Source organism: Bos indicus, chromosome 13 (assembly GCF_029378745.1).
Source record: "Bos indicus isolate NIAB-ARS_2022 breed Sahiwal x Tharparkar chromosome 13, NIAB-ARS_B.indTharparkar_mat_pri_1.0, whole genome shotgun sequence".
Taxonomy (NCBI): Eukaryota; Metazoa; Chordata; class Mammalia; order Artiodactyla; family Bovidae; genus Bos; species Bos indicus.
The window spans coordinates 17727364-17754923 of record NC_091772.1 but is presented as its reverse complement, the minus strand read 5'-3'; the positions used below and the strand labels follow the sequence as shown (position 1 = coordinate 17754923).

Sequence of the window (27560 nt, the reverse complement as noted above, 5' to 3'; positions counted from 1 at the left end):
CTTTTCAGAGTTCTTTGGTGCATTCCAGCAGCAATTTCTGCTGAAGGTTTGAACACTTGGCTTCTGAGTCACTAATCCCAAAAACTTGTTGTCAATTCATTCAGTCTACAAAGAACAAAATGGCATTAAATGGCCTCTGAAGAATAAGTACGTAAATTAATTTGTTTTGCTGTAAAATAAGGCTGCCATATATTCAGATTTTGCTGGTGCATCTTGTGCAATGGAGGTATCTGTTCCTTTTGAATTTGGTTAATCAAAAGTTTTAAAGTCATTAAGTTCAAATCATTAATAAATGGAACAGGAACTTGGTGAGTTTTGGGTTAGCCTGTTTTCTATTAACTTGTGAGCCTGCTTCTGCTTCACCCACAATACTGGGTTTAGTCCAATTGTAACTACTGGATCAATAACTACATTAAAAGAAGTTTCGGTATATTCACCTGTTTATGGCAGTATGCATTCAACCTGTTTTGCTTTATTTCTAAGAAATGGAATAAAGATGGAAACACACAAGTTGCAGACAGATGGAAACGAGAAAAGATTTAAAGTTTGGGAAATGTTAAAGAGGATGGAACAAGTATAGAGCATAAGATGCCTCATAAAAATGGAGTTGATAATATTCTGCAAGGCCATTATGATGATTACACACACTTCGGAGTGGGAAATAGATGTGGGTGAATAAAGCAAATGAACAAAGAGATTATTAAGAGGAAACAAAAAAGATGTCCCTAGAGTCAGACACAGCTGAGCACGTACACACACAAATTAGCAAATTACTGAAAAATCTGGCTAATAGGATTTTAGTGAAATTTAGCTATATTAAGTTTTTTAATTTGTTGCAATGGTCTTACACTTCAGTTTTTTAAAAAGCCCATCGTGTTTGCATTTGCTTGATTTTTTACAATCTTGCATATTATCAGTATTACATCTTTCTGGTGAAATCTATACCAACAGTTTGTGCCTTCCTTAAGTACCACCAGAAACTCAACTCTTCCTATGACAAGAGTATAATTTTAAAAGTTCTTGATTCTGGTTGTCAAAAGAATACCCAGATATCAAAACAGTAATCATTCATAAATTATAATGAAAAATCAAGTACCATCACAGTAAAAATTTTAAAAAGCCCAGATATAAATACATCAAGAAAGGGTATAGGATTTACATTAAAAAAAAAAAAAAAGCTTCCAAAGGTTAATGAAGGACATAAAATAGGACAGAGACATAACAACTACCTGGATACACTGATACAAGTGATTGTCAAGTTAAAATTATTTCTCTTAACCTAATTAATGCAAATTTCACTGAGAATTCTCTTTAACTGGCATGGTGATTAAACAGTCATCTCAATGGCAAGCCACTCCAGTACTCTTGCCTAGAAAATCCCATGGATGGAAGAGCCTGGTAGGCTGCAGTCCATGGGGTCGCTACTAGTCGGATGCGACTGAGCGACTTCATTTTCACTTTTCACTTTCACAAAATGGAGAAGGCAACGGCAACCCACTCCAGTGTTCTTGCCTGGAGAATCCCAGGGACGGCAGAGCCTGGTGGGCTGCCATCTATGGGGTCGCACAGAGTTGGACAGGACTGAAGCGACTTAGCAGCAAATAATGTAGAAATAAATATTGCAAAGAGAATGCTGGAAAGGACAAATAAGGGGAGGAACTTTGGACCTATAAAGGATATTAAAATATATTTTATATACTACCTACGCTGGAAGCAGCAGACCATTCAATGGAACAGAATGGAAAACCCAGAAACAGAACATCAGAGTTAAAAAGTGGTATTTTAAACTAGATGAGAAAAGATGGATTATTTCGGACACGTGAATGATAATTTTTTTTTTTAAGTTATCAAATGTTACACTATGCTCCAAAATAAATCATGGGTTTGTTAGCTAGTTAGAATAGGGAAAAGGAGTCCAAAATGGCGGTGGCTAGAAAACAATGGAGAAGCCCGCGAAAATAGAACAGAGGAAGGTCAAAGGAAGGTCCCAGGACTTGGGGGAGGACTTCAGGTAGAACAGCACTCCTGACAAGGCCAATTTGCATAGAGCAGGCCTAGGGGGAAGAAAAAAACATAAAAAGCGGAGGCAAACGGCCGAGAGCTGTGACACTCCGAGGGGGTTTAATGTCTGTCACTCCAAATCTTTGTTGTGTCGAGACAAAGAACCGAGGAGCATACACTCGCCTGACAGGTTGATTAAAGATTTGGGGACGATAAAAGCAAAAAATTAAAATGAAGAAAATGTGTAGATGGAGGCTCAGAGGGATGCAGAAACGCGGTTTCGTTTCATCTGGAGAACCTGAGTTCAGTTCAGTTCAGTCGCCCAGTCGTGTCCGACTCTGCGACCCCATGAATCGCAGCCCGCCAGGCCTCCCTGTCCATTACCAACTCCCAGAGTTCACTCAGACTAACGTCCATCGAATCAGTGATGCCATCCAGCCATCTCATCCTCTGTCGTCCCCTTCTCGTCCTGCCCCCAATCCCTCCCAGCATCAGAGTCTTTTCCAATGAGTCAACTCTGCCTGAGGTGGCCAAAGTACTGGAGTTTCAGCTTGAGCATCATTCCTTCCAAAGAAATCCCAGGGCCGATCTCCTTCAGAATGGACTGGTTGGATCTCCTTGCAGTCAAAGGGACTCTCAAGAGTCTTCTCCAACACCACAGTTCAAAAGCATCAATTCTTTGGCGCTCAGCTTTCTTCACAGTCCAACTCTCACATCCATACATGACCACAGGAAAAGCCATAGCCTTGACTAGACGGACCTTTGTTGGCAAAGTAATGTCTCTGCTTTTGAATATGCTCTCTAGGTTGGTCATAACTTTCCTTCCAAGGAGTAAGCGTCTTTTAATTTCATGGCTGCAGTCACCATCTGCAGTGATTTCTGCAGCCCAGAAAAATAAAGTCTGACACTGTTTCCACTGTTTCCCCATCTATTTCCCATGAATCTGGGAGTTGGTTTCCCCTAAATTTGCACTTGATAATACCTGTTACCACAATTTCTGGAACTATGAAAATCAGTCTTCTGTAGTTACACTTGCTAAATTTCGCTGGTACAAGAGAGATGTGGAAAGGAATAAATAAGCTTAGGGGTAAGTAGATTTAGAGTTGTTGTTTTTTAGAAGAGCCCTAAAAAAGCTCTGGGGGACAGGCTTTCAGCATCCTGAAGCTCCTCGTCTCTCCAGCAAAGACGCCTTTCTCACCTGCTCTATTTTTTGTTAAGCATCCGGAAACGCTTAGCCATGTGGCACAGTTGATTGAAATGTGCCTAGCACCGCCCACAGTCAATCTCAGATTTGCGCCTCCGGGCCTAGCACATGCGCACTGGCAGTATGGCCCGACGAGTCCGCGCTTACACTCGGGAACGCCCGCTTCCGAGGCGCGCAGGCGCACTGTGTTTAGCAGCGTCGCTTAGCTACGACTCTTCTGGACTGAAAGATTGGAAACCGCGGAGCTTCCCAACTGGGATATTGTGGGGGAACTGCTTAGGCTTATCTGTACCATTAGTATTGGGTTTCGGGGACAGTGAAGAGCCGAGGGAGAGGTGAGGTGTGTTTGAAGCCCGTGGGCTCTGTGATGAAGAAGATTTTTGGCTTCGGGAGTAAGAAGGGCGAATCGCCCTTAGGCTCCTCCATCAGTCCGGGGAGAGACGGCGGTCATAGAATCAACCTCCAGCCCGGGTATCGCATCCGAGACAAGGACCTCGGAAAGATCCACAAAGCTGCCATTGTAGGGAACGTAGCCAAAGTGCAGCAGATTCTGTTGCTGGGGAAGAATGGCTTGAACGACAGGGACAAGATGAACAGGTAAGCGGGGTGGAAGGGCCTGGCAGAGGTCCCTCCTGTGTGTTTCCTCTCCAAGGCTCCTGGACACCTTCCTGGGATCCAGCGCCCTGCAGACTTTATAGGCAGCAAAAAGGCTTAGCTCATTTAGGACCCACTTATAATTTCCCTTATAGAGAGAGCACTTTACTGATAAGTTTTGAAGTCATTTAACTGAATGTCGGTAATCGGAGTAATGAAATGAAACATAAATAGTATCTTTTTTTCCCCTTCATCTTTCTTTTTATTTGTTAGTATGCATGGGTTAGCATGATGTACTCATGAGTAAGAGCTCTTAAGTTATATAGCTTTCAAGAAATCTGGAATCTCCTGGCTCTCACATTTTTTCTCATATGATTTATGAAAATACTTCTTTATATAGGATCGCCTATTGTGGATCATGGCAGGGGACAGATTTCTGATGTTGTTAGCATCTTATTTTTAATGTACACATTTTTATACCTTAAGGTTATATATTATAGAAAACTGCATAGTGAACACAATAACTCCCATGCCAGATCAACTCCTGGATTAAAAATTGTAAAGATACAATTCAATATCTGTTTTATATCAGTGTATGCCTAGGTATATATTTTCTTTGCTGAAGGACCTCAGAAGCTTTGAAGTAGAGAGCTGGCTGTGTCCTTGAATAGGAAGACATTTTCTTAGGATGTATGGTCTTTCAATATTTAAACCAAATCAACATATTTTGGTTTTAAAGATTTTGGGTTACATATGCTGTCTTTAATTGTTGTGATAAAATTAAAAGTTTTGTATAGTAGACGAAGATTTGCCCTTCTAGATGTCAAAATGTGCTGTAAGTGCCCACAAAGTATTCATTTACTAACAACTGAAAAGATAGATAAATGAATGGAACAGAATATAAACTACCCAAACACCCAAACATATGTAAGAATTTAGAACTTGATACTGGTGATATTTTCTATTAGAAAAGATAAATTATGTGTAGATGGTAGAGAAATAACCTGGTAACTATTTAAAGAAAAGTAACTAGATTTTTATCTCACAAAAAAGCTTCAGATGGAGTATGGTTCAAAAATTTTAAATATGCACAGTGAGAAAAGTACCAGAAGAAAACACAAATTCCTGTTTATACATGTTTTGTGTGTGTGCTGACAGAGACCTTCTTTTTCTTTCTATTTCTACTGGTTCTTAACCTTAACTTTTTTTTAATTGGAGAATAATTGCTTTACAATGTTGTGTTGCTTTCTGCTAAACAACATCGTAAATCAGTTGTTAAGTATACTTACATACTCTTAGTCCTGAGCCTCCCTCCCACCCCAAACATCTTTCTAAGAATGATTTCAAAAGCAAGAATTCTGGAGTTTCCTGAGTTTCGGCACAAAAAAAAAAAAAAAAAAGGAAAAAGAAATATGGAGGTTGATTTAACAAACAAAAAACTTAAAACTCTCTGTAGATCAAGCTGTCTGTAGGAAGTCAGAATAGTAGACAGGGCTTGTCTTTCTGGCCCTAATAGGAATGTGGCACAGATAAGAATTTCTCATTTATAACTTTTTTTTAGAATTCTTTTGGGACTAGTATCCTCTGACAACTTTCAGCCTTTTCAGAAGTCAAAGGAATCTTGGGAATTCCCTGGCAGTCCAGTGGTTAAGACTCACTACTGTGGGCCTGGGGTTGGATCCCTGGTGGGGGAATTAAAATCCTGCAAGCTATAAGGATATATTATACAACATAGAGAATATAGCTATATCTTATAATAACTTTAAATGGAGTATAACCTTTAAAAATTGTGAATCACTATGTTGTCCACCTATAAAATATAATAATATACAATATACATCATCTATACTTCAACCTTAGAAAAAAAGACCTTACGGTAATTAGATGAAGAGGAAAAATGAGAAATAAACAAAAATGCTACCAATTATAGCTGTAAAGACGTGAATTATAAATTTCATCCCAATGTCAGAGACGTTCAAAAGTAAGAAAATGAGGATATTAAAATCAGCGAAGTACAATGTTGTCTCTAATATTCAAAACATATTTGCAAAGGATGTGTAATAACCTTTGACTTTATTGAGATGTTGTCCTTGTAAAGTAATAGTAATAAGTATGATAATATTACTTAGCAATTACTGAGCTGTTATCTGTGTGAGAAGTGGTTCTAAATCCTTTCCTTGGATCTCATTTAGTATCATTGTGGTGTTCTGTGAGATAAATACTACTCTCTCCATTATGTTAATGAGGAAATTGGGGTACAGAGAGGGTGAGCGATAGCTAATAAGTGACAGAGTGCAAGTCAAATTCAAACCCAAGTTGAGCTGAATCTCGAGGTCATGCTTGTTCTATTCAAGTAGGTTCTTTCATTAATGTGGTAAGAAGAGCTAAAACTAATATATAATGTTCTTTCTCCAGAAGGAAACAAAATATTTGTTTTAGAGGGATAGAAATAGCATGCTATTGAGTGTTTTCAATCACAGGAACAATTGTTTGTTTTGAAACAGTAACACTATAGTTTCCTGAAAACTCCTCTTGCTTTCATAGGACTGCCCTCCACTTGGCCTGTGCCAATGGCCATTCAGCGGTGGTCACTCTGCTCCTGGAGAGAAAATGCCTGCTTAACCTCTGTGACAATGAAAACAGGACCGCGCTGATGAAGGTATGGGGCAGCGAATCGTGTCCACACGAGGTGGATGTGATCTAACTACTGAGACAAAAGTGAATTCATCTCATTTAGATATAGCAAACCGGTGAAGCTTGTGGACTGTTTACTTTGAATTCCTAGAATTTACACTCTGTTTCTTGGCACAACACTGACAGGCCGTAGAATGCCAAGAAGAGGAGTGTGCGACTCTTCTGCTGGAGCATGGTGCCGACCCAAATGTCATGGATGTCAGTGGGAACACCGCTCTCCACTATGCTGTCTTTTGCCAGAATATATCACTCGCAGCAAAGCTGCTTTCCTACGATGCCAATATAGAAGCCAGGAACAAGGTATAACTCAACTAACTTTGTTTACAAAATATTTGTGAAGCATTTTTTAAATCTACAACTGTGTTATTTATAACAGTATATAAATAGGTAAACTGAATAGTGTCCATCAAGCCCTGTTACCATGGAAACAACTCCAAGGCCAGTGCAGGGGTGGGGGATGTTTGTCTGTGTCCACATAAAGGACAAAGCTCTGTCTCCCAGCTAGCCGTCTACCCCAGAAGGAAGATTTCCCATCAGAACGTGCCCGGGAGTGGGTGGTAGGCTCAGAGCCCCCAAATGATGAAGGCCTGGGAGGAGTGAAGTGATGTGAGGAGTGGCTGCTTCCAGGGGCTCAGGGAATGGGTGCCCCTGGGCGTGGGTGGGAGGAGGAAGGAGACCCAGTGCCCATGAGGGGAGCTGGGTGAGTGCAAGTGGGCCTGGAGGCAGCAGGCCTGGAGCCCTGAGCCCTCCAGGACCCTGGTTCTGAGATCTGGCCAAGAGGGTCAGGTCATGTTTGACTCCTAGCAAGGACGTTCACTTGTACTGGTGACCGCTTGGTTCACGATGTACACCTCGGGGTCTCCCGCATTCAGCCCCGGGGAGCTGCTCAGTGGGGTTGCAGCTGTGCGTGTGGAGCTGGCGATGGCGAAACCGGCCCTCCTGCTCTTTCTCCAGGACACATGTGACGTCCTGCAGCTGCAGTCCCGCCAGGAACTCTCCCCACTCTCACAGGTGGGCTCAGTTTTACGTGTTTGGAAGCTGCAGCCTTCCCTGAGTTAAAATATTTTGAAAGAACTTAATTGTCTAAGATTTCACTTTATAATATTTCTGAAGAAGCATTAGAGAGTAAAGCATTCATGCATGTGTTTATGGCAAATATTTGTGGTAACACTGCACTTGTTAAAGGTAAAACTTTCCAAATACTGCCCCCCACTGAAATTTTTTCGATTGGCATAAAAATACAGTAAAGCAAAATTTGCCTTAGAAATAGACTTTGTCTTAAAACTCAAACATAGCATAAACATTTTACAACATAATAGACATCTCGCTGTTGTTAACAAATTCCTATTTTATAAAAAAATGATTTATATGAAAATGATTTCTCTGTTATTGCCCAAGGTTTAAGAAAGTAAAGGAAAAGGGAAAAGGAGAGAGCAGGTGAAAAATATAGGTCAAGTTGGAATTTTGGCCGTTGGGAAATGCCAAAAAGAGTTGTGTTTTTTTTTTCTTTTTTTAATATTTATTTATTTGGCTGTGCTGAGTCTTAGTTTCACCATGCAAGATCTGGTTTTCTGACCAGGGATTGAACCTAGGCTCCTACACTGGCAGCCTGGAGACCCAGCCATTGGACCACCACAGACGTCCTGAGATTTTTGTCTTTTTCCTTCAGTTTATATATTTCTGTAAGGTGCTTTTCCATTTTCAGGGATAATAGTTGTTATTTTGAGAAAGAGAGTGAGTGGATGGTATAGTAGCCTATATATCAATTTTAGGAAGAATTTGAGGAAATCAGACTGGCAGTGAACAGGTGGTGATTAAGAGGGAAGTAAGAGAACAAAGAATTAACTGACATCTTATCCTATTCTGGCAGAAACAGCCACTTAGATAAGAGTCTAAACTCTGTTCCCCAGTCTAGAATGTCTTGATGAAAAGTAAGTAGTTTATAAATAATGAGATCAGGTTGCCTTTTGAATTTACTAGTCCCTGTTCTGGAGAAGGCAATGGCACCCCACTCCAGTTCTCTTGCCTGGAGAATCCCACAGATGGAGGAGCCTGGTGGGCTGCCATCTATGGGGTCACACAGAGTCGGACACGACTGAAGCAACTTAGCAGCAGCAGCAGCAGCAGTCCCTGTTCTACCAGTGTTTACCCAGAAAAATTTCATGCTGTTTTGATGACTTCTACCTCTTACACTTTTCTTTTTTATTCAAATCCTCAAGTAAGAGAAGGAATTGGCCATGTGGGTAAAAGATGAGACTGGAGTGGTTCCTATGCTAATTCTTGGCTAGATTGTGCTGGTGAAAACCACAATCACTTGGGAAAACTTATAAAAAAAATTTATAAGCCTAGGCTGTTCCCTGAAGATTTTGATGGAATAAATCGAGGAAGGCCTGGACGTGTGTATTTAGAACTGTTTCCTTGAGATTCTGATACGATCTGTGGTGAAGAACTATGGACTGAATAAGTGTAATTTCTAAATGCACCTATCTCAAAAATAAGTAATCTCTAGAAGAGTTGGAGTTTGATCAATGCTAACTACTTCCATCAGCTCCTTCCTTTGCAACAGCATTAACCTGACTTTTTCTCTGCCTGTGTGATTAAGAAGTTAAAAGGAATATTATTGGCAATATCTATTGGCTTGAATGATAACTCCTTTTCCTTCCAACCACTAATTATTCAGTCGCACTCAGTTCAGAGATTTGTTCATGGTGAAGTCAGTTCATCTGTAGAGTCTGACCCTTTCGGGATTTTGCTCCTTCTGTTTTCATCCAGGTCATTAGGTCAACAGATGTTTGTTACCAACAGGGTTTTCCTGACTGCAGTAATAGTAACTCATGAGCCTTCTTTTGGTGTCAGCTGCAGGACAGACTCTTCAGTGTGTCTGTTAGATTCGCTGAGCTCTGGCATAAGCAAAATGAGAGCTTTAAATATCAAAACCCATGAAGTTAGTAACAGTATAGATGGGAATTGTTTTGATGATTTAGTTTCAGCAGTCTTAGGAACTCAATATCCATTTGATTAACAATCTAGAGGAATTCTGGAGATAGATTGTAGTTTCAACAGGCAGTGGAAACATTCTTGAAGTGGAATTATGATTTTTTAAAAAATTATGTTTAATTATGAGCCTTAATAGCAATTTTTATAACGTGGTGGGCCTACTTTTTGTGAAACACATGATATGAAGAAGGGACGGTTTCACATTACAAATACTTGCTTTATTCCCACCTGTTTGGGAACAGCAAACGTCAAACCACAAGCGGGCCATCGACCAAGCATGCCCTTGGATATGTTTAGTTTACCTCCGCAAATTGAGTCAACATTTAAAATTTAGGAGACTCATGCAGAGGTCTGCATTTCAGGCTTCTCAAAGAACCAAATCTGGTCCCCCTTGAGCCCATTCTACTGTTTGGTCAGCATGCAGAGGCCGCCCCTTCTGTATGGAACGTGTATTCTCGGGTTTGCTGGCCTTACCTGGCTTTTTCACTTATTCAGGTCACCAACTTTTCCTCCATAAGCATTTAAGTTTCCAATTCTTATTTTATAGTTTATTTTGATAATTATTTCAAGATTTTAGAGACACTCTAATTTGTAATTTCATATTTTAAAATAATTTCTTAAGAATGAGATTGAATTTTTCAAAGTAGAAATTATTAGTTGGTGTTTTCGGAAAAAAAAAACAAAAAAACTCTTTTTCTTTGCATGTTCATATAGAGAATAATATTCCCATTGGAATGTCTGTAAGCCTTGTGAGGTTGCTCATCATCATCCTTGGATCGGTTATACATGCTACAGATAATAATATATATTTCTGCCTCAGCATTGTTCCTAAAATATGCTGTTGATTTAGTGGTTAATTGATTCTCTCTGGAGGAGTATTGAGAGTAGTAACAGAGCAAGTGAATACTACGATATCCCTGATAAATTGTACGATAAGAGCAAAGATCCTTGGAACCAGTAAATGTTGGAAGTGAGTGTTAGAGAATGACTCTGTGGTTCATCTTTTGAAGAGGTAGAGGAAGAGCATTTTATTTATCATTTTTTAAAAAGACCTATTTGACTGTACCGGGTCTTAATTGTGGCACATGGGATCTTTAGTTGAGGCATGTGGGATCTGGTTCCCTGACCCAGGATGGAAACTGGACCCCCTGCATTAGGAGCTGGAGTCTTAGCCACTGGACCACCAGGGAAGGCCCAGAGGAGGAGCATCTTCGAGAGAAAGGAGGTGCTCAGGGGGATAAGGTTTCCTTTTATTTGCTTTCTGAATTCTGTGTTTAAGTTCAGAGAATCTATTGTACGACTTCAAGGTTCAGCTTTGAAATAGGTTAACTGTGTACATTAGAAATGGTTTTCCCTGTTTTACAGGATGACCTCACACCGCTGTCACTTGCTGTAAGTGAAAGGAAACAGCAAATGGTGGAGTTTTTAGCAAAGAAAGAAGCAAATATACATGCGGTTGATAAGATGCAAAGGTACCGTTCTTTTTATTTTTAAAAACCTTGGTGTTGTTCTAAGGTGGTAACATCAAGATTAAATTAATAAAAGAACTAATTTGTAATCAACACATCATCAGGCAGGTAGAAAATCAGTTATTCTGACTGAGAATCATGAACAACAATATATAGCAGGAATAGATAGCAGGATTCATATTCCTTTATAATATTGACTGATGTCATATGCATCCGGTTCCCTTTTTTTTCATTGATCTTGTAATCACTGAGGGATTTCATATTAGTTTTATTAGCTTTATAAAATATGGATTCTGCTTTTTTAGTTTATCTTATAACACAATATTGAATTTCTTAATTCTTATATAATAATTCTTTAATCTCTACTTTGTATATACTTTTCCTTAAAATTGCATACTGAACATAAAAGACTTGATTTTGTCTTTTGGATGACTCTTTGCTTTAAATTACTTTCTTAGAAGAATGCTGATGTTATTAGTGACAACTTCTTAGTTCTCATATGTATGTTTGTAGCTCAGCCACTGTCGCAAAGCACAGCATCCAGTTCTGGCAGCTGGGCTTCCTAGCCTCCCCCCACACTCAGAAACCTTATGTGGAGCCCACGTGTAAGCCTAGATCTAAACCTCGATCTTCACAATGAGGTGTCCATTGAGGCTGTTATTTATCTTTTCTGCTAGCAGATACCAGTGTGGACCATTTTAGGCTGTCAGGGAGGTTCAAGTGCTCCTTCAGGGACTGAGCAGACTTCTCTTTCTTCTTTGTTTCTAGACCTGAACCTCAAGGTGGCTTTCTGTCCTGGGGTGGCGGAACACCTTTTCTTAGGTCATAGGTCCCCTGTCATCCTTCCCAGAGTAGTGGGTACCAGCTTGCCTGAGAGTCCATAATGACGATTGGCCCCTCATGAGATCTGTTTCCTATAATAATGAAAATCTTCCAGAGGATTTATATGTGCTTCAGCCTTAAATGTCTTCAGTGAAGTGAAAGTGAATGTCCCTTAGTCTTGTCTGACTCTTTGTGACGCCATGGACTATATAGTCCATGGAATTCTCCAGGCCAGAATACTGGAGTGGGCAGCCTTTCCCTTCTCCAGGGGATCTTCCCAACCCAGGGATCGAACCCCGGTCTCCTGCATTGCACTGGGATTCTTTACCAGCTGAGCCACAAGGGAAGCCCTTGTTTTCAGAGTCTGCCTCATAAGGAACTCATTCACCAGAAATCCCTAAGTCTGAAGTAAGTTAGTTTGAATTAAGCGAGGTAAGCCCTGTCCCAAAGAAAGGCAATGCCAAAGAATGCTCAAACTACTGCACAATTGGACTCATCTCACACTCTAGTAAAGTAATGCTCAAAATTCTCCAAGCCAGGCTTCAGCAATATGTGAACCATGAACTTCCTGATGTTCAAGCTGGTTTTAGAAAAGGCAGAGGAACCAGAGATCAAATTGCCAACATCTGCTGGATCATGGATAAAAAGCAAAAGAGTTCCAGAAAAGCATCTATTTCTGTTTTATTGACTATGCCAAAGCCTTTGACTGTGTGGATCACAATAAACTGTGGAAAATTCTGAAAGAGATGGAAATACCAGACCACCTGATCTGCCTCTTGAGAAATCTGTATGCAGGTCAGGAAGCAACAGTTCGAACTGGACATGGAACAACAGACTGGTTCCAAATAGGAAAAGGAGTACATCAAGGCTGTATATGTCACCTGGTTTATTTAACTTATATGCAGAGTACATCATGAGAAATGCTGGAGTGGAAGAAACACAAGCTGGAATCAAGATTGCTGGGAGAAATCTCAGTAACCTCAGATATGCAGATGATACCACCCTTATGGCAGAAAGTGAAGAGGAACTAAAAAGCCTTTTGATGAAAGTGAAAGTGGAGAGTGAAAAAGTTGGCTTAAAGCTCAACATTCAGAAAACGAAGATCATGGCATCAGGTCCCATCACTTCATGGGAAATAGATAGGGAAACAGTGGAAACAGTGTCAGACTTTATTTTTGGGGGCTCCAAAATCACTACAGATGGTGACTCCAGCCATGAAATTAAAAGACGCTTACTCCTTGGAAGGAAAGTTATTACCAACCTAGATAGCATATTCAAAAGCAGAGACATTACTTTGCCAACAAAGGTCCGTCTAGTCAAGGCTATGGTTTTTCCTGTGGTCATGTATGGATGTGAGAGTTGGACTGTGAAGAAAGCTGCGTGCCGAAGAATTGATGCTTTTGAACTGTGGTGTTGGAGAAGACTCTTGAGAGTCCCTTGGACTGCAAGGAGATCCAACCAGTCCATTCTGAAGGAGATCAGCCCTGGGATTTCTTTGGAAGGAATGATGCTAAAGCTGAAACTCCAGTTCTTTGGCCACCTCATGCGAAGAGTTGACTCATTGGAAAAGACTCTGATGCTGGGAGGGATTGGGGGCAGGAAGAGAAGGGGACGACAGAGGATGAGATGGCTGTATGGCATCACTGACTCGATGGACGTGAGTCTCAGTGAACTCAGGGAGTTGGTGATGGACAGAGAGGCCTGGCGTGCTGGGATTCATGGGGTCGCAAAGAGTCGGACACAACTGAACAACTGATCTGATCTGATCTGAAACCCTGTCCAGGACTTGCCAGTATCCATTCCAAGAGTAGGGTTATGTCTTCCAGGTGAAACAAAGATGAGCATGGAGATTAGACATCATTCTCAGAAAGATCTGCTGGTTCAGAGTTTGAGCAGGTAGAGAAGGAAGAGTAGTGGTCCTGGCCGGGTCTTGATTGTGATTAGTTTTCTGCTCTTGGTGTAATTAGCTGCAATAATTGGAGACAATTATGTTATCTAATGTAGTGAGTTTTTGTATTTTATAAATAAATTTAGGTTCAAATTATATAATGGCTGAGATTCTCTAACTTACAAACCACAAAGAACAGCTAATCACCGTAACTAACAGTTTCCTGCAACACTTGAATGTTAAAGGTATGAAAAAACACACGTTAGATTTTATTTGGAATTCCAAAGTAGTTCCAGCAATAAAGGTCTAGACCAAATTATTCCATTCTTTGACTGTTTCTCCAAGCATTTTGTGGGCATATTATCTCATTAAATCCTCTTAATCTCCTAGTGAAATAAGGCAGTCAGATCCCAGTTATGTAGAGGAAGACTTTGAATTGAGAAGTAACTTCTCCAGAACGACGAGCAGTTAGTTACAGAGCTAGGATTTCTGAGTTCAAGAGAGTTTTCATAAGCCAAGTTAACTCTAGTTATTTTACTGAGCTATACTGCCCTTAGTTCATGAGTACTTCATTTTCCTTTTCATTCTCCTTTAATTACATGCTAAATAAAATTTGTGGAACTTAGAAACTTGAAATGTATGGGACAATTGAAGTTTTGATATTTGTGATATTTTCTGAAATAGTATAAGACTTTGGTAGTTGTTTTTCATATTGGTGTTAAAATATTATCACATTTTTAATACATAGCATTCGCCAACTGATTTCTGAATATAAAGAAGAGAGACCTAAAACTCCTCCTGAAAACAGCAACCCAGGTAAGTCATCTGACAATGAATTACTCTTGGTGATTCTACCATAGATAAAATAGGAATGAGCAACTTTTAATGATGAAAGAACAATGAAAAAGCATATGTAATTTGCATGTGTATTTTATTTTTAAATTAATTTCTTAATAGTCTAGTATTCCGAATTATTTAAGAAGTTAATTGTAGGGAAACTTAAAATCAGAGACTGTATTATCTTAAAACAAATTCATGTATTTAATCATGGCCCCTAAAATCCTGTATTAAATTTTCTTGTAGATAGAAAAAACTTTTTAAGTTAGTATGATGTGTATTTTCTGTATAATCATATTATAGCAAATTAGACTTCTTATAAAAGGGGAACTTTAATTTTTACAAATGGTTTGCAGTTAGTGAATGAATAGTTAGTAGTTCCTATGTAGTGATTAATCTCACTAAAAAGGTTACCATCGTTACAGCCGGGAACCTCCACAATACCTTCCTGGTAGGATACCAAATGATAAACAATAAGAACTGCAAAGCTGAGCCAATGTGCAGCATACCAGGAAGAGATTATTTTTGAAAGGTACCTACCAATAGTACAGGAGACAGAAAAGCAGTGTCTGGTTGAGAACCAGTTATTTTGCATATTGTTGCACCAACAAGTTCTCTATTACCGACTTCATTCCTTACAGATCCAAGAAGAGTGAGATAGATTGACTTCATTAGAACCAGATGTTTTCTTCTGTGTGTTGGGTAATTGTCATGACAGTATAGTTTTTTTAGAACAAGATGTTCTCTTGCCAGTAGTTAAAAGATTATTGTATAACATATTCACATAGATCCAATTGGGACTTTGCAGATTCTAATAAAAGCACAAAAACATGTCAAATTAACAAAAACACCACCAAGGCCCCTCAATGTGGCATCTAGGTCATTGCACAAGCTGTCTCAGGACACCTTTAACTTAGTAGACCTCTATCTAATCAAAGAGGGCTTCCCAGGTGTCTCAGTAATAAAGAATCCACCTGCCAATGCTGGAGACGTGGGGTTGATCCCTGGGTCGGGAAGATTCCCTGGAGAAGGAGAGGGCAACCCACTCCAGTATTCTTGCGTGGAAAATCCTATGGACAGAAGAGCCTTGTGGGCTATAGTCCATGGGGTCACAAAGAGTAGGACATGACTCAGTGATTTAACAACAACATCCATCAAAGAACTTCTGTACATTGGTTTTACACGTTAGAGGAGACACAGAGATGACATAGAGTCTTGATCTTCAATATGCTCAGAATAGAATAGAGTTGTCCCTGGTTAATTTCTGTATTTTTATAAACAAAATTTTCAAAGAAAACATTCTTATTTATTTGTTCATTTGTTCACTGAAGAAATCATTGTATGTCTTTTATGTACTAAGCATTGTTCTGATGTCACAGAGTGCAAACATTTAAAAATCACTGCCTGTGCCCTCCAGGCTCAAGCTTGCAGGACTCCTCGCCCATGGAGTCACTGCATGTGAGTCATCCCTCCAGCATCAGATCACGACGACACCTGTGAAATGTTGTCCAGGAGCACCAGAGTCCATCACTCCCTCCCTCCTTCCATCCCTTCCCTTGTTGATCAGCTTTGGATCTGATGATGTATGCCTTCCAACCTGAAGAAGCATGATTTCTGTCAACATTTGTCATATAATGGGGAGGATTGATATAATGATATCCCTCACTAGTACACAGCACTGTTTGGATCATCATGCTCTTTTTGGTCCAGATACTCTTGAACAATGGAAGGACATAGTCTCAGGAGATTATACTTTTAAAATATATTAGTGTGTGTATATATATATGTGTGTGTGTGTGTATGTGTGTAACTTTAAAAAAAGGTGAGCTTGTGTGTACCCTACTGCCTGCTCACCACAAGTCTAGTCCCCATCCCCACCACCCATTTGCCCTCCTCCACCTCCCTTTCAAGAGATTATTCTTTCTAAACCTAGGCTCACTACATCTTTCATACTTCTCTTGAATCTGGAAAGAGGGCCAGGAAGACTTTGTTTCCTATGTTTTCCCACGCTCTGAAGTTCATTGCCTGTAGACCAAGCTTCCCTGTGAGAGGATGTTTTCGTCCTGAACTGAAGAGCCAGAGAAGTTGTGTTATGTCCCAGCAAGACACTTGTGTTCTCTGTTCACTGCTCCAGGCAGTGGAAGTCCAGGAACACTGTGCTGTTTAAGCGTGCTATTGTCAGCTTATAGTACTGATTCTATTAATGATGCAGTATCATTTTCTGTCAGTCTCCTAGAGTTTGGTTAGGATTATGGACATTTTAAACAGCAGTTCTTTCTTCTTTTTTTTTGTTTTGCATTTGATGACTATAAAGGAGAGGAGTGATTCTTAGGCATTAATGGCCTGTGAGTATAGTACAATCACTGTTCCCGCTAGTGTGGTCTCCAGGTACAGTCCGGAAGGAATACTTCTAAGGAGAGCATCAGTCTTGAGGTTTTAATAGTCTGTATTTTTCTTTTGTTGATTTAAAATGTGTCTTACTTTTTTCTTTAATAGAGGATGAGAGTTCTGAAGAAGACTCTTTAAGCAGGTAGGATTTTATGGATGTTTTAAAATTGTATTTTAAGTAAGGGAACACGGAGAAGAGAAACTAATGTTTGTTGAGTGTTCTACTCTGGGTCAGACACTGCATTACGTGCTTAACATCTGTGACCTCATAGAGTCATCACAGCAGCTTTGTAAAGTAGCTGTGTCCTGCTTTTACTTAATTAGCCAACTGTGGTTCAGGAGGTTGACGAATTGACCCATGATTCCATGATTAAAATGAGTTGACCTGTGATTTGATAGCTGGCCTGCTTGGCTCCCACGTCCACTCTCATGTCCCTCAGCAGAGACTGAGAAGTACTGTGTAGCATATAAGTTAAACATATAAATTAGTTCTTTGATTTCTGTCCATTTTAAGTTTCAGACACTGGCAAGAACTCCTGTACTGTTCCAGAGTGTAGGGGAGGGGTGGGGCCATCTCAGTAAGTGGTTTCGCTGCTGAAGGACCAAGACTGCCATTTTTGATGGATGCCATTTATTTAGTCTCTGAACTAGGGGCAGAGAATGGAGAAGGAACAGCGTATCTTTCCACTTTGTTTTAAGTCATTACGTTTGTCCCAGTTTGGGCAAACAAGTGTTATGTCAATCCACCAATTCGATTTTCAGTTCAGTTATTAGGACTTTTGGTGAAAACAAATTATTTTCAGGCTCCGCCAGTGTATTTGCTGTCACTGTATGTCGTGAAAACTAAGAATGAGTCTTATCTAGATATTTCAATAGTTGGGAGACGTGGAAGCAGAAATAGGTAATTAAAAACCTTTTAGAGACTTCACTGGGATTGCAGTGGTTAAGATGGTTAATAAGACCTCTCCTCCCATTGTAGGCAGTGTGGGTTTGATCCCTGTTCCGGAAGCTAAGATCCCACATGCCTCAGGGTCAGAAAACCAAAACATAAAATAGAAGCAACATTGGAACAAATTCAAGAAAGCCTTTAAAAGTGGTCCACATCAAAAAATCTTTTTTTTTTTTTTTCAAAAAAAGCTTTTTAAAAACAGAGACCAGGTTTTAATTATGTCAAGAAACTTCATTTAATACGCAGATAGCCAAACTTGATCACTTTTTTTTTAAGAAATGAACTCACTCATTTTTGTTGTGTATGTTTTTGCTCTAAAGATTTTCCAACAAACCTGGTGTTGATTCATGGCCTACATCAGATGATGAAGACTTAGATTTGGAAACCAAGGTAAAGTGCTCTTTTCTGTAATTAGTTTTCCTGCTCTGAATTTAGTTTCGTATAGCATTTATTCTTAATAGTCGGCAGTGGTGTCCCTCTCACTGTTTTATGTTTGTAATGGAAAGTTGGTGAGAGTAAACCATTTTATAAAAATATGACTAGTTGATTTTTTTTTCTTTTTACGTTAGTAAATACTGAAAAGTGAAAGTGAAGTCGCTCAGTCGTGTCCGACTCTGCCACCCCATGGACTGTAGCCTACTAGGCTCCTCCGTCCATGGGGTTTTCCAGGCAAGAGTACTGGAGTGGGGTGCCATTTCCTTCTCCAGGAGATCTTCCCAACCCAGGGATTGAACCCAGGTCTCCCGCATTTTAGGCAGATGTTTTATTGTCTGAGCCACCAGGGAAGGTGGAGTGAAGGAAAAAAATGGGTTGGAAAATACATAGTGAAAGGAAAATCGTATGGGGAAAAGCTTTCTTACAATGGAGGAAATACAAAATTTGGTCAAAGATTAAGAGTCTTACTGTGAATTTTAAACCATACTGACTTGACTTTTATAATACACATAGTGGATACAATTACTTACTGTAATAATCATGGAATCTTCCTGGAGCTTTTCAGTTCCAAAACTATATAGTTTATATCATCTAGTTTTTTTTCTACCCTTAGACACTATTTTGGTTTCTTAGAAGTGTTAGGAGGGTGCTTTTTTTTTTTTTCTTTCTTTCTTTCTCTGTTTCTGTCTTTGGCTCTTCATTAAAGCTAAAGTAATTGTTGTAATTATGGAAATTTAGAAATTAAAAATCTGTTTCTCAAAATCCATATTATAAAGGGATTCCACTGTGTTTTCTAAAGCATTCCATTAAGAAGATATTCCCAATTGTTCATCTCGTTGAAGAACACGTTTTGCATAAAATAATAACCAGCTGTAGAAGCACAGGCTTTTAATAACCATAAGATAAAACGTACAACTTCAGATATTTTTTGTATTGTAGTAAAAAAAAAAGTCTACTGAAAGTCCTTGTATCATATTCTAAAATTTCAGATTTCAGACATTTTGTATTATTATTATTTAAATATTCATCTTATAGCCTCTGTATCAGTATAAACTAGTGGAGTTCAGGAAACAATTGTGCATCTCCTGGAGCATGTAACATATATCTCAAATGTAAGAACCATTTTAATAGTTTTTGAATGTGAATAAATGAAGAGACAAATGGAATCCTACATAATGTTACAGCTAATATACATAATATAGCAGTTAAATCTGTTTGAATTCTAAAAATATGACTTACATTTAGATTCTCTTTTTAATATTTAGGATGTAGAAGTTCAGTTGAGTTATGTTGAGGAAGGAGATCCTGCACAACAAGAAAATAAATAAGAAAATACATGATAAAAATGTTACCATTTATTTTTCAGTGTTGTCCAACTGGGAGCTGAGAATTTTAGATTAATATTTCTTGACCTTCTTTTTAGCTCCATCTTGTATTCCATTAATTTTTTTTTTCAAACAGCATATTCTTAGAATTCTGACTACCAGTCCTTTTTCCCAGTGAAATGTTAGGAATATTTCTTTATCAATTCCTCTCTCTCTAGTAGTACTTGACAGCATTCAGGTAGTGATAGATGACCATGTGTGGCTAATTGAATGACTCTTTTCATAGTGGCAAAATTAAACTCTTTATTACAGTATTATTTATAAACAGTTTTAAAGTAATATAAATTACTATTATTAGGGATAGACAATGAACAAAAGCCTCTGTTTTAAATATATGTTTTATATATAATTTATGTTGATATTTTCATAAAACTTGAACAGTGTAGATATATAATTTATGTATTAATAAAAACATATAAAGCACAGGCTTTGTTCATAGTGTATCTTTAACAATACTGATATATTACTGATTTGTTGTATATAAATTCTAAATATATATGTTTTCCCACATACCTCATTATACTTATGCTTTTCTTTTTTTTTCTTAAATTTGTACTTCACTAGGCATATCTCACTTTTTCCTTTCTTTTTCCTTTCCTACCTTTTGTCATTTTTAATATTTCCTATTAACCTAATTTTTCCTTGCAGAATACATTTCTTCAGTGTCTTTCGTTTGAGTCCATCTCCCTCTGCCTCTGTTGTTAACGTGTTTGCTTATGGCTTTCTGTTTAGAGTGTTTGTGGCTTTCATTCATGATCATTGCCCTACATGTTTACTCTTATTTTTTCCCTCTTTCTTAGAATGAGCTGAATTTAAAAAATCATTTGTCTTTAGCTCTTTGACAAACAGAATAGAAATAACTTTTCCTGTTTGTAGTTCTAACCCATTTAAATAAGGTTCTGCTAAAAACTAAACTTTCATATTTCCCTTCCCAAGTGATAATTCATGCATATAGAAATCATGCAAGCAAATTTCAAAACATAGCAACTAATTTAAATAGCTTAGTTTTTCAGACACAGTACTCTAAAGTATTGGGGATAAATTTTTATTCTAGAACATTGTGGTAGAGAAAGTAATCTAGTAGGTGTCATAGTATTTGTATAGCATTATATTAGGGGTAAGGAGAGGAACATCCGGGGCTTCCTATGTCATCTGTCATAATCCTTACCCCATGAGAAGGTTAGTCAGTGGCAGAACTGGGATTTGAATCCACATCTGAATGACTCCAGAGCCTGTGCTCTTTGTGTTTGATCATAGAGGAATGGGGGATGTTATTTTATTAAATTTGAGTCTTATTATTCTTAAAGTTCTTATTTTCTTCTCCAGAATGTCCTGAAACCAAGCTTAACAAAGCTAATGAACGCTTCTCAGCAATCCAGGAGAAACAGTAAGTTATCTAAGACTGTCCTCCTGGTTTTATTCACTGATTTGAAATTACAGATGTTCTCATGTACTCTCCCTTTTTCACTGTAGTAGAAGCAAAATGTGGTATTGTGAGACCAGAGAGTACAACCTTCTCTGAGGACAATAATTCTGATAGTGAAATTGAAGATGTGGTTGAAACCATTCCCGAACCATCACCTGGAGTCCAGGGCTTCTCTCATCCTGCCTTCCCATCAGCCGAGCCTCTTCCACAGCCTCTCAAGTCTCTTGCGGGCCTTGGTCTCACAAAGGCAAGTTGTTTTGTTTGTAACTCTTTTTTCCCTGTATTTTTTCACATGCCATTCACATGTCATGTCCCCTTATATGACAGAAATGATCCTGCCACAGAAATGGAAGCCTTCAAAGTCATGATACAAAATGGTGTGATAATAAGAGCAATATATGTGCATGATTCAGATTTATAAATGTTGGCATACTAAATATGCCATTATGAAAGAAAAAATTACAAAGCAGTTAGGGAGAACAGCTAGATGAGTATGAACATGGGGAGGGGGATGAAGGGGAAGAATTCATTTAAGAAGGACAAGATGAATATGAAATGGAATGAGGGTCAGGATGAGACAGATTATTACACAAACACAACAGAAATAGTGGGGGTATGTCAGATGAGGAACTCTATATTATAAATATGAGAAGAATTATTTCAAATTCAACTAAAGAGGAGACAGTGAGGTCATGAAAAAACAATGCTTATACTCTTTTGAGTAACATATAGCTGATTTTTATGAAGAACTGAAAGAAAATTTGTTCCTTACCTTTTTTGGTGGTTGTTTTTGAGGTTGGTGGTGGTTCTTGTTTTTTTTAATTGCAGTATAATCAATTTACAATATTGTGTTAGTTTCAGCAAAGTTAGTACAGCAAAGTGTCTTGGTTATACTTATATATGTATATATGGCTTCCCTGATGGCTCAGTTGGTAAAGAGTCTGCCTGCAATGCGGGAGACCTGGGTTCAATCCCTGGGTCGGGAAGATCCCCTGGAGAAGGAAATGGCAACCCACTCCAGTATTCTTGCCTGCAGAACTCCATGGACAGAGGAGCCTGGTGGATTACAGTCCATGGGGTCACAAAGAGTTGGACACAACTGAGGGACTAGCACACACACATGTATGTATGTATCTATATTGAATATAGTTCCCTCTGGAAGTTCATTTCAATTTGAAGTGATTTGTCTTTTTGAAAAAATTCTCACTTTGAAAGTAATGAAGCGATGTCTTCTATTTAATATAGCAAAACTTTAGTTCATAGACAATTCAAGGTGAGTTCTGTTTTAGGCCTTAGCAGATTTATTACGATTTAAGAATTTTTGGCCTTTCTGTTTCTTGTGGTTTCTAACTTACTGTGATAAATACTTAATGTACTTAACTAATTTATCTTACTGTTTGGTATAATCTTGGTGGGTGTTTTAGATCTTTTTGAAAATAAAGAGGAAATAAATAAGCATTTTATCTAGTCTGTTTACTAAAGTTATAATTTATAATTATATAAATGAGATTCTTATTCTCTCTTCATTAAATGAGAAAAATTTCAGCTGCAATAGTCTTAAAGAAAAAATGTAGAACTTTGCTGAAGAGATTCTGATTTGTCTTTTCCTAATATCTACATGTAATGCACTTCTAGTAAATAGATGAAATCACAATTTATGATTTTTTTCCCTTATACAGACTACTTGTTATTATAAAATCATAAGGAAAGAAAAATTACCAACAGGGTTTAAAATTATCTCTGGAAAATAATTTTTTACTTTTTAAAATATCTCTAGCCATATGTATACTCCATGTTATTCTTAAGAAACTTTATATTAACTTCAGTATTTATAGGTGTTAAACTAACCTGTCAATTCTTTCTTATACATATGAAACTAACATATAAATTCTTTTGTATCCAAAACTCAGAAATTGTGGTTACTTGATTTTTTTAGTTTGTTTGTTCTTTCCTGATATGAAGTTTGAGCCCTGCTTGATAATCATAGATGTGTTTGAAAACCTTTATATCTCCAGCTAGGATAATCATAATTTTACTATTTTTAATATCTAGATCATTCCTTCAATCTTTCCCTACTATTCCAGAAGGCACAGATAGGAAATTAGAGTTGTTAGTGTGCTGTTTACAGGGAAATAAGAAGAAAACCTTGTGAATTTTCAAATAGGGTTTTATATTTTTTTCTTACCTCATAGTAGTTCTTTATTTATTTATTTATTTTAATATACCCACTCCAGTATTCTTGCCTGGAGAATCCCAGGGACAGAGGAGCCTAGTGTATGGGGTGGCACAGAGTTGGACACGACTGAAGCGACTTAGCAACAGCAGCAGCAGCACTTTAAAATGACTCATAATTCCATACTCACATAAGCATTTCTCATCTACAATTTAAAACTTGTCTTTTAAGATCACTTTTAAAAAGGAGTCTTCTTGTAGCATCTTGAATTGGTGTTTTACTATTAAACCTTTTCATTACACTCAAAAATGCTTATTATTATAAAATCCTAGAAATGAATATTTGCATATATTTATAAAAGTATATTTTTATGTCCTTGAAACAGATGTTAAAATATATAACTGAAAATTTTAATGTCATAGTTTTCTTCCCCTGGTATTGTTTTATTTTTTATTTTTTTCCAACTATTACTTTATTTATATTACTGTGCTTAAGTTACATGGAAAAGACAACCAAGCAGTTCTGCCCCATATCAGGAAAAGTTTCCAATCAACACCAATTATGTGGTGACAAATAACTAGGAATGGTGACATCTTTGGGTCAAGACTGACAAGGAAGAATGGGCTCTGATGCTACGGTTCATCTCCAACAAGAATATGGCACAATGGCCAGCACAAGCAATACTAACACTGAACCTTTAGCGCTGGTCACAAATTCGGATCTCTTCTCTGAAGCTAGCAAATCAAGTGAAATAACTGGGTTTTTTTAAAAAGTCTTAAAATGAAGCCCAAATAAATTTAAAAATCATGCTCTTGACACACTTTCCTTTCAAAATTTACATAAAATACTTTTCACTCTTAATAGCCCAGATTTTTTTCCTCACATAGCCCACCATGTAGCTGCAGATAGACTATTCTGCCTCAAGATGTAAACACAGGGGGGAAAAAAAAAAAAAACGGCATCTGCATAATATTCTCTCTACACACTGCTGTTGGATGGAAAATAGAAAATTTAAAAAAAAAAGGAAAGAAAGGAAGGTTCCATCATAGATTCTCACAACCTCTTGTTCCGCAGTTCATGAATCCGACTCTGATGCTAAGGTGACAGTGTATGTAAGTAGATTTTTGTTTTCAGTGAAGGAGACCTGGGAAAAGATGGATTTCTCTCTTTTTCTTCAAGAGTTATCAGATGGTACATGCTCCTCAAAGCCCTCACTTTCTCGAACTAGAGTGCGTTCCAGGATCACACGACCTTCCTTATAACGCTGGCTGTCTTCAGTGGCAAACTCATAGATCCATCCCAGTTTGCTATTGCAGTTTTTGCAGCTCACATCTCGAACCATGTGGCAGCCAGTGAGAATGACCCGATCTTGAACTTCACTATACTGTAGGTTAACTACCTTGTTAAAAAGAAATGCTCTGCCAGTGGCGCCTGTGAACCGAGTAGAGATGAGTTCTGAACGGTTGGTCAGGATCGTATCACAGTTGCACAGGAAAACAGACGGGTACCACCGATATGATCAAGGAAAATCCTGCCCATTTTTATAGCTGAAGCTCTAAAAACCCCGAGCGCTGTGAAGTCGGCGGCCGCCTGCGGCTCTTCGCTTCTCAGCTGTGTTTTATTTTTTTTAAGTTCAGAATTCTGCATAGGTTTGCATTAATTATACCAGGTTAGCATATTTTACAAATAGTTATCTTAACAGCTATGCTTTTCCTGAATAAGGCTATCTATTTCTAATTCAAAGGAATTTATCCAGATCCTTTCTTCTGAGTCCCTTGCTTGCCTCAGGTTAATTCATTCCTCCCCAGACTGAAGGCCTTGTTCCTGACGCTTCCCTCGTCCCTGACTCTGTGAGCTGCACTGTCGTCTGTTTTCCCCATCCTAGTAGACAGCATCACTGAAATGCCGCAGCAGGAAAGATTCCGGACGCCAAACTTCCTTGAAATTAATGCATCCAGTCACTCAGCAAGTTCAGTATTTTCTACCTGCTCATCGTTTTTTGTGTCTTATTATCATAATCCACTTTCTCACCTATAATCTTGAAATATTCTTTTCAAGTTTTGCTTCCCTGATGTTTATGTTGCTGCCAGAGTAATCTTCCTAAAATATGTTTGTCCATCTGTTCATTCCTCTTGGCTTTGCAGTTTGTTTTAGAATGATTTTTACTGTTTTTATTTGGCTGTTTTTAAAGCCAAATCCAACTTTTTAATGAGAGGTTCATGGAGACGCTGGGTGATGTGCAGTGTTTAGTCTGCTTCCTGTCCACTCTGGAGCATTGCTTGTAGTGTGTTTTTTTACAATGCTGTCCTGTAAAATAATATCATGTTTGCTACTCCCTAGTACAGTGCAGTCTTTCCCCTGTCATTTGAAAGAAAGCATGGCACCAAATAAAATAAAATATATTTGTGATGATGTAACCCTTTACTTGTGTAGTAGATTCCTGTCATGTGAAGAAAAAAGATGACTCTTGCTCTCTGCCATTTGATCCTGGTCCTTCCGTTTTGTCTCTCTGTAGGGTTCCCAGTAACTGGGCTCTAGTTTTCCACATGACTTACTCACACTGTTTCACACCTCGTCCTTTGCTTGGGCTGCCCTTTCCAGAATCCCCCTCACATCCCGGCTCTGTACTCTGTCTTCTGAGACACAGCCCTTTGTCACAGCCTGCCTTGAGCTTCACAGGCTCACCTGCCTCCTCTCTCCTTTGTGCCCTTGCGGGGCTCTGTCCGCTTCAGTTGCAGAGCTGTTGAAGGACACTTTTCTGCCCTCTTGTTTGTTTTCACGTGTCTCTGCCTTGCCTAGAACACAGAACAGAATCGCTCTTTTCTTTACATTTCTAACTTCTCCGAGGACAGTGTCTATGATTTTTTAGACAGCAGTGAATGTTTATCATCTTACTGATTGGCTGAATGACCAAATAAATGAATATGTTTTCTGAAGTTGGGTTTTTGTTTTGTCTTGTTTTTATAGGAAGGAGCCACAAAGCCAGAGATTGTAGACAAAGAAAGTGATACAGATATTATTGAAAGGGCACCACAAGAGCAAATAAATCATGACCATTTGAGTTCTGTTGATGCAACACACAAAAATAATAGAAGTGGTAAGTTAGTGAATGTCTGTGGATTTTTTTTCTATGCTTAAAAGCGCAAATAAAAACCTTTAAAGTGCATAGATGCAAATATGGCATCCATTTCTTTTTAAGTGTGTTTCTTTTGCTCTCTTTCTTCAGAAGTGTCCCAAGTACTACCAGCTTTTTCTTCCTGAAAATGCTTCAACCCTCTGAAATTCTTTTCCACTAGTTCATTTTATTGAACTATTTGTGGGTAGAGATAGACATATATGTATTAAAATTCATACTAGTAAATGTTCTCATGAATGTATCTGTGATTCCATTTTATAGATATGATGTCAGCCTTAGGTTTGGGAGAAGAGGAAGATATAGAATCACCTTGGGATTCTGAGGTACTGTCTTCTGTTATTATTTTGAAATGTAAACAACCGAGTGATGTAAAAACATAAAAGCAGAAGATGCTGTGACTTTCTCACCTTTGCATTTGCCCATCAAATTTTTAAAATTTTTAATCTGATTTTAATCTTTGTTTTTAATTATTGATTTTTAATCACTAAGATAATTCTGTGTTAAATACTACCACATAGTACACTTTAGCTAATTTTCAAGGTTTACGTAATGAAATTAGTGTAATATGGAAATCAAGGCTTAGAAGTCATAAGGAATCTGTTTGTGTTCTGAAGTTACATTTATCTAAAAACTGAAGCATTGTTCCAGGTGAGTCTATGATCAAATGTTTCTTTCTTTCTTTCTTGGTCTCTTCATTTCTTCCTTCAATTTTGATTGGAGTACAGTTGATTTACCATACTGTGTTAGGTCAGGTGTGCAGCGAAGTGAATCAGTTTTAGACTCTTTTCCTACATGGGCCATTACAGAATAGTAAGTGGAGTTCCCTGTGCTGTGCAGTAGGTCCTTAGTTATCTGTCTTATACACTGTAGTGTGCAGTGTGTTTGTGTCATCCCCAATCTCCCAAGCGAATGTATGTTTCTTTGGTACATGTGCACGTGTAAAACTGCTAGAGAGGGCCAGAGAGAAATGGGTTGGATTGTGGTTTTTTACCACAACATTGAAAAGATAGTGCTTGAAACTTAAAAGTATTATTACGTTTGGATTGTCAAGTTAATCTGCAAGGAACATTTCAAGAGAAGCAAAAGCATAGGGAATAGTAAGAAATATGTGGTATAATAACGGCAGTTAGCTTTGCTTTGTGATGTTTTAGTAAGTACAAAG

General features: G+C 38.2%; 1 protein-coding gene and 1 pseudogene across 2 annotated transcripts in view; one reads left to right on the top strand and one right to left on the bottom strand.

Moving 5' to 3' along the window:
- Positions 1-3380: 3380 nt before the first annotated feature.
- The window catches only part of ANKRD26 (ankyrin repeat domain containing 26), a 67773-nt gene continuing 43593 nt past the window's right edge, over positions 3381-27560 (top strand). For both annotated transcript variants that reach the window (XM_070801997.1, XM_070801996.1), the window contains exons 1-11: positions 3381-3802; positions 6344-6458; positions 6620-6793; positions 10856-10962; positions 14418-14485; positions 17003-17036; positions 18164-18233; positions 20990-21050; positions 21137-21336; positions 26230-26359; positions 26660-26721. In XM_070801997.1, coding sequence (XP_070658098.1) covers positions 3573-3802; positions 6344-6458; positions 6620-6793; positions 10856-10962; positions 14418-14485; positions 17003-17036; positions 18164-18233; positions 20990-21050; positions 21137-21336; positions 26230-26359; positions 26660-26721 — 1251 coding nt within the window. In that variant the 5' untranslated portion in view covers positions 3381-3572. The remainder of the gene's footprint in view (positions 3803-6343; positions 6459-6619; positions 6794-10855; positions 10963-14417; positions 14486-17002; positions 17037-18163; positions 18234-20989; positions 21051-21136; positions 21337-26229; positions 26360-26659; positions 26722-27560) is intronic.
- LOC109567904 (protein yippee-like 5 pseudogene) lies at positions 23716-24870 on the bottom strand (annotated as a pseudogene).